Source organism: Pecten maximus, chromosome 16, assembly GCF_902652985.1.
Source record: "Pecten maximus chromosome 16, xPecMax1.1, whole genome shotgun sequence".
Taxonomy (NCBI): Eukaryota; Metazoa; Mollusca; class Bivalvia; order Pectinida; family Pectinidae; genus Pecten; species Pecten maximus.
Window position 1 is genome coordinate 34,551,358 of NC_047030.1, and position 7,388 is coordinate 34,558,745.

Sequence of the window (7,388 nt, forward strand, 5' to 3'; positions counted from 1 at the left end):
AAAATTTCCACACGCGAAAATATCCACTTTTACAGTACTATATGTAACTCGGTAACACAAAAAAACAAATATGATGTGCAAGGGAGATAACTCTGATATAAATAACAGGTATAGTGTGCAAGGGCGATAACTCTGACATTTATAACTGACATAAATAATAGGTATAATGTGTAAGGGGGATAACTTCACAAATAACAGGTGTACTGTGTATGGAAGAAAACTTCCAACACAAGACACAGGTATATTGCCTAAGGGAGACAACTGCAATAAAAGAGGATATTAAATGATTTCCAGCTTAATATAAGATATATTTCTTGAGTATGAATATCAATATTTTAAAAAGTGTGAAGCACGAGTGAAAAATATCAAAACATTCTGTCGTACAAGTGAAATATATATTATATTAAACGGGAAACCATTCAATTTTCTTTTTATTGCATGTTATATACATGTACTTAAAAACAAAATAGAAAAAAACATAAAAAAATTAATAGTAAAAAAGTGCTGGAATCAGTAACAATTCATGAGGTCGTTTCTTCGTGACGTTACTCCATGTCAACTTGACCACGCCATTTTGAAGGACTTATCAACGCAATTAAAGCGTTTTCAGTCGTTATCAGGGAATCTATACGAAAAGCTAATGTCAAGTGATCATTTAGTCAAAAACTAGTCTGAATATTTCAGAAATACAGCAAAATAACCAATTTATCTATCTTCGCTTCGATTTGAAAAATCGGCAAGTTTCAATGAGGTGAATACAAAGGTTTGCTCTGGTTGGTCAAAAACGAAAAACTTATATTTTCACTGAAAAACTTATAAATATAAGTTTTATTAGTTTGATAAGATAAATTTCACTGGTAGAAATGCAACAAAACAAAATATATGACAAAATTTGTACACTGTATTGTTTGGTTTGGTTCTGTATTGTTTAATGTGCTATAAAAAATTGTGGTCATTCAAGGATGACTTTTGGCTCCAGATTTCAATTTGGAAAGTCTTGAAACAACGTCAGAAAAATAGTATACCGAGCATGGTAGCATTCCTAACTATCACACAAATAACAGGTATGTGAAAGGGAGATAACTCTTAACATAGAGCTAGCATATAGCCTTAACTGTAACACAGGTATAATATAGGGTTTATCACAGGGACTTGACACTATACATCGGATATGAACTGTGAATTGGCAATTTGTGTCGTCAAGTCCCTGAGGGATATTTCACTAACAGTAGTATCCAAAATAAGCAAACTTGGAAAATAAACAAGATGAGGAGAAGCTCTTGGGTAAAAATAAAAGTTTAACAAGTAAAATTTTGAAATATCTTAATTTATCAGACTGCATATACATTGTATAACAAGATTAATGTATAGTTATTCGTCAACTTACCATAAAGCTATTATCATTGTAAAAATCACTGTTGGAAAAACGGTTGATGTTTTTAAGAAACATATCTTAAAACTATTTCTCCCTGCTGAAAATAGCTATGACCTTGACCTTGACCCAAAACTGAAACTTGATCTGTAGCTACTCATACTGAAGTTACATACCAACTTTCATAAACATACCTTGAAGCATGGCTGAGAAAAGTATGGAAAACCGAGTGGACGGACTGATAGGTGGACGAACGGAGAAACCTATACCAGTTTCACCGGTAGGGAACTAATAAAAAATGGTACTTGGACTATATCCCAATGATCAGGAAACTCTAAAGTAAAATTTTTATCAATTGATGTCATATTGCAATTGGTAAATATAGGAAAATCTTTAAAATGTAAACAAACATGTAAATAATTTGTAATAACAACTTGCACTTGAAGAAAACTTAGGTATATTATCAACTGCCTTGTAAATGTATGGCTATGGATGGTCCTTGATAATAAAAGATCTACTGCATTGTCACAAAAATGACGGTGATGGACGGATGTAAATCGCTATCTGATCGCAACTCTCTGAAAATGAAACTTAAATGACTTAAAAAGAACACAGTACATATTATGGCAGTGTAAAAAAGTCATATAAATCATCTTGGCTTCTTTAAAAGTTTAAACACATGTAGCTGCCTGATGAACTACATTTGTTCATATGATATATATTGTGTCCTAATACACAAAATTCACTATGTTTTAAATCAAAACTCCCATTATATTTTCAGTTAAGTGAATCAATCATATCAGCCTGCAGAGTGGATGTTTTTGAATTTATTTGGTACTTGTCGAATGGTTTCCCCCTCCTGGGCTGCAGGACAATTTGACATGTACCAAATATAAAAACGTTCACTCTGAAGGCTGTTGTGTTTGATTTGCTGACCTGATTTTCTCTATTGCGCGATCACACTGCATACCATTGGGTATCTATCTGTGGAGTGAAGGGACTTATACATGTAACCCACTCTGAACTAGAACGAATGGAGTTGGCTCTATTAGGAAATTCTTCTATTGTATTCTATGAATTTGAGGTCATACCTGTACATTTTTTTTTTGCAAATTTTAACATATTTTAACAGAAAAAAAAAGAAATTAGATTTTAAGATTAATGAAATTGAGTCAAAACAAAAGGCAATGAAAATAAAGCCCTTAAATTTCTTATTCAAAATACTATGATATGGCATATCATATAATTTTGAATAAGAAATTTAAAATAAATTGCCTCCCGACTAAGCTTTTGGTTTGATTTATATGTAAATACACTGTATAACAGGTTATTTCTGCACTCAATTTCCATGATGAATTCTGAACATGAATATTCAAATCATGAAACATATCAGCAGAAATGTACTTTAAACATGTAGTTTATACACAGTTTACAAATACTCACTAATTGATACTTGAAGTTGAATCAATTTATACCATTTGAGTGAAATCAACGATCATGTAAACTGACACCAACAACTTTAGGTTTGTAGATGTAAAACAAATTCTACGGGTATTTTACAACGGATCCAGAGAAAGAGGATTGTAAACTTATTTCCAAAGAGATAGATTTCACAATATTCAAAGAAAATCAATTTTCATGAAATTGACATGTTCTATAAGGTGGAAAAACGTGTACCAGTTATGACATGTTTAAAACGTTGGAAAATTGTCTTAAATTCAGAGCTGACTTCAGAAATTTTGGAACACCTGTCAGTGTTTATTCTGATCAATCAAAAAATCGCAAATGATGTAAATTGAAATGAAGTAATTTAGATGGTACGTAAATAACCTGTTATACAGTATATTTTTAGCTTTAGAAATAACCTGCAGAAGTTTTTGTAAATCATGTTTTCTTAGTCTTTTTCTTGCTTGGTTTCGTTGACTTCCCTTTAAGACTTGAGCTAGGCTGCTGTACGGTTGCCGAGTTGCTCCGATGACTGTGTGACTTTGTATTCTGGTGGTCCAGACTTTTCTCATACAGAGGAACCATGCTGCGTACCATTGCCCAGTAGTTTGTCTGTATTAACATAATGTAAATAATTGATATTACCACCATGTGACACATCTACACCAAACCAGTAGACATACACACTGGGGCTTGACACATTCCTATATATTCCGGGAATGAAGAAACAATCCCAGGGTTGGACCCCTACATCATTTATTGTTGTCACTGGGTCTGACCCCTAGATCACTTATTGTTACCCCAGGGTCAGACCCCTAGATCACTTATTGCCACCCCAGGGTCTGACCCCTAAATCACTTATTGTCACCCCAGGGTCTGACCCCTAGATCACTTATTGCCAACCCAGGGTCTGACCCCTAAATCACTTATTGTCACCCCAGGGTCTGACCCCTAGATCACTTATTGTCACCCCAGGGTCTGACACCTCTAAATCACTTATTGTTACCCCAGGATCTGACCTCTACATCACTTATTGTCACCCCCTACATCACTTATTGTCACCCCTACATCACTTATTGTCACCCCTACATCACTTATTGTCACCCCAGGGTCCTGCCCCTAGATCACTTATTGTCACCCATGGGTCGGCCCTCTAGATCACTTATTGTAACCTAAGGGTACAACCCCTAGCTTACTAATTGTCACACCAGGGTCCAACCAAAGATCACTTATTGTCAGATCTAGGTGTCAGACCCAAAGATCACTTATTGTCACCCCCTACATCACTTATTGTCACCCCAGGGTCCGCCCCCTAGATCACTTCTTGACCAAATGTGATCTAGGTGTTAGACCTTGGTGTTGTTTTTCATTCTGGGCCATCATGGAACATGTCAAGTCTATGTGGACATCCCCCATGGAGGTAAAAAAAATCAATCATGAGAATGGAAGTCCAATCCAGTATATTACTTTATCATCTTATTTAAAATAATAATTTAAAATCTTGTCATGATATGCAGTCTTAATTAAAAAAAAAAGAAGAAATTAATGTATATATATCATATGATGCTGACCTCCAACAAATCTGTCAATTAAGACTCAAGATTTGAATTTGAGTCTCAAGTTTATTTTTTGTTTAAAAGGCGATACCCAGGGCAAAATTATAGCTTGAAAAGTAAAATTGAATTTTTTGAAAATGGTAGATATCATTTTCACTATTCAAATGTATTTTCCTTAAAATGAGTTGATCACAAGAGAGTTAAATTTTGTAAAATACAATGTACTTTATTAATCAACAATAATTATTGAGTTTTAGTAACATAGGCTTCTCCAGTTTTTGAAGGATTCACAAACTGAGAATATCCCATTTTTTCAGTTTTTACCCATTGACATTATATGCTTCAATATTTGTGATAATAATAGTTTTTAATGACAATATCTTAATACACCTATGATGTATAGCTAGATCAGGGGAGATAACTAAATTAGATGATCGTTCATATAATCAGCTACAATTCTGAGCTCAAAACTTGCCTTTTTTTCCTGCTTCTCCTACTTTACATACATGTAAATATGAGACATCAACAATGAGAACCCTATATCAATTAAGACTGCATCAATCTTCCTTTTTTCCCCAATGATAGAAATATTTGTAAAATCCTTCATTTCCATTTACCTGAAGTGTGGTCAGTCTTGGGCTAGGAGGAATGGCTGCTTCAGCCTCCAGCATTTCCTCAGTGTCAGCAATATTCTGAAAAGAACAACAAAGTGCTTACTTTTTTAAAAAGATATAAACTCTGGCTCAGGATAGAGAAAAAGTTCAAGTGAGGAAACAGCATGACAGTTGGATATTAATGTGTACTTGTATAGCATCCAAAAATTTAATTTTTGAATAAATACCCAATATACAACATATATTTGAAACAGATTATAAATTTTAAGCATGGTAAGAATTTGCTGATACATCTCTATAAAATGACCTTCCAGTACTTTGAATCACAATTTTAACAACTTTTAATTCCCCGTCTCCTAATGTTTTTTTTCTGGCCAATAGTCAAAAGTACTAAAACAGGACTAGATATTCTTTAGGCTTTTTGTCTTGGGCTCATATTGTTTTTATTTTTTTTTTAATATTTTACCACATGATTCTAATAGCACAAATTAACCTCAGTATTACATCATGAAACTTCAATCCTGCAGCCTTTGTGTAGAATACAGTATATAAACCAGATAGAAAGATTTATTCATAAGAGAATGCTTCAAATGTCTGATGCAGTATTACAATTGTGGGGCTATATGCCTGCAACTGTACTGTACATTTGTACAGTGAAATTAGACTTTTGTACCAAACAAATAAAAATGTACATTTTTCTCAGAACCACTTTCTGCGTTGTGGATAGTATTTGGTATACCTGAAGAAATTGCTCATTCCTCAACCGTGCCCGTTGTCGGTCTGCTGCCTCTTGAAGTGTTCGACTGTCCTGACTTCTTGTGTACGAAAAACTGTAATTCATCAGAGCCTCTCTTTGGGTCAATCTTTAAAGTACACAGAAACAATTCCCTAAGAAGCTAGAAGACAACTGTATCACATGTACACCATTCACAATTAAAACCTGCCACAAATGTATATGTAGCGGGACTGGACTGGGTCGATCATCTGTGACAAGGTAGCTCAATTGATAGAGCATCTGGCTAGTGTTTGGAAGTCCCGGGTTCGAACCCAGGTCTGGCCGCTATATCTTCTCCTCTTATGTTACATATATATACTCCCCCCCCCCCCCTCCCCTTTTCAAGGGGCCAATACAGAAGCTCCTCTTTCTCCTTATAACTAGTGGTTGGAGTGATCAAATGAAACAAGAGAATTCATTGTGACCGTAACACTACAGTGGTACCACAGTATGATAGACACTTGTGTGAGTTGTGTCTGGTAATGTACGTAGTCCATATCGAGATAATGGACCTAAAATCTGGGTGTTATACAGTGGTGTAGCGGAACTATAAACCAGGTTGATCATCACCGACCACGTAGCTTAAGTGGTAGAGCATCTGGATAGTGTTTGGAGGACCCCGATTTAAACTTCAGTCTCTGAACGCTCCTCTTACATTTGGTGCCAGTGATAAAACCTTGTTTCAAGTGAGGTGAATACTTGACAATGGGATACAACGAGCCTAGGTTGTGATTTGTTAGGCCTTCGGGGTCGAAGACTTAAAAATGAGTGGGAAGAGTGTAGTGGAACTAGACCAGGTCAATCATTGGCGATCAAGAAGCTTAAATTAATACTAATTGGTACAGCATCCGGCTAGTGTTTGGAGGTGTCGGGGGTTGAAGCCCGGTCTGGCCTTGCAACCCTCCCCCCCCCGGTCTTCAAAAGTGACAATAAACAAGCGTTTGATTGTTTGATAGGCCGAGTTTCCTCTGGCCCTGATGGCTACATCAGACAGATGTGTCAGGGCCAGAGGAAACTCGGGCTAATTGTTTAATTGATTCATGGCAATTTTCAATTTAATCATTGTAACATTAAATCCTCCCACAAAATTAATGTTGTTAATCTTACATTTCCTCGTGAAGCCTACTGAGCTGAAGTTCAGTCCGTGTCCATTTTGCGAGTTTATCATCGTATGTTTCCACCGCATCATATCTAGGATCTGTTGGTCGTTTCATCCCAATGCAACTGGAACTGGACCTGACAGTGTGTGTTTCGTTTTTGTTGTCGACGACGCCACACAGAGAGTTCTTTTCAAGGGAGGTAAGTCTTGAATGAGAACGCGTCTTGCTAAATACGCATGTGTCGAGATTAATGTTTGTGGATTAGTTATTTACAAATACACTGTTATGTCTCATTATTTCTCTTTCATCAAACAAAGCTAAATGCCATTAGTTTATCAATGGTTTGGGTTTTACAAATCACGTTGGAACTATGAAACGTGTACGGGGAAGGGGTACAACTTTTGTTCCTTGTCCCTTGTCTTGTCGGTTAAGCGCTTGTCATCTTACTCCTGTTTCAACGTTATTTACAAACGTTTCTAAGCTCTAGATCTATAATGGTTAAAAATGGACGACGGGGTCAGGTTC

The 7,388-nt window shown here is 35.8% G+C and overlaps 1 protein-coding gene across 1 annotated transcript; it reads right to left on the reverse strand.

The window, feature by feature from the left end:
- Positions 1-835: 835 nt before the first annotated feature.
- LOC117345153 (uncharacterized protein C3orf14-like) lies at positions 836-7,284 on the reverse strand. Its single transcript, XM_033908146.1, has 4 exons — positions 6,871-7,284; positions 5,728-5,851; positions 4,992-5,066; positions 836-3,430 (listed from the first exon to the last, which is right to left on the reverse strand). The coding sequence occupies exons 1-4, from the start codon at positions 6,975-6,977 to the stop codon at positions 3,257-3,259; spliced, it is 480 nt and encodes a 159-aa protein (XP_033764037.1). The 5' UTR covers positions 6,978-7,284; the 3' UTR covers positions 836-3,256.
- Between the last annotated feature and the right edge of the window lie 104 nt (positions 7,285-7,388).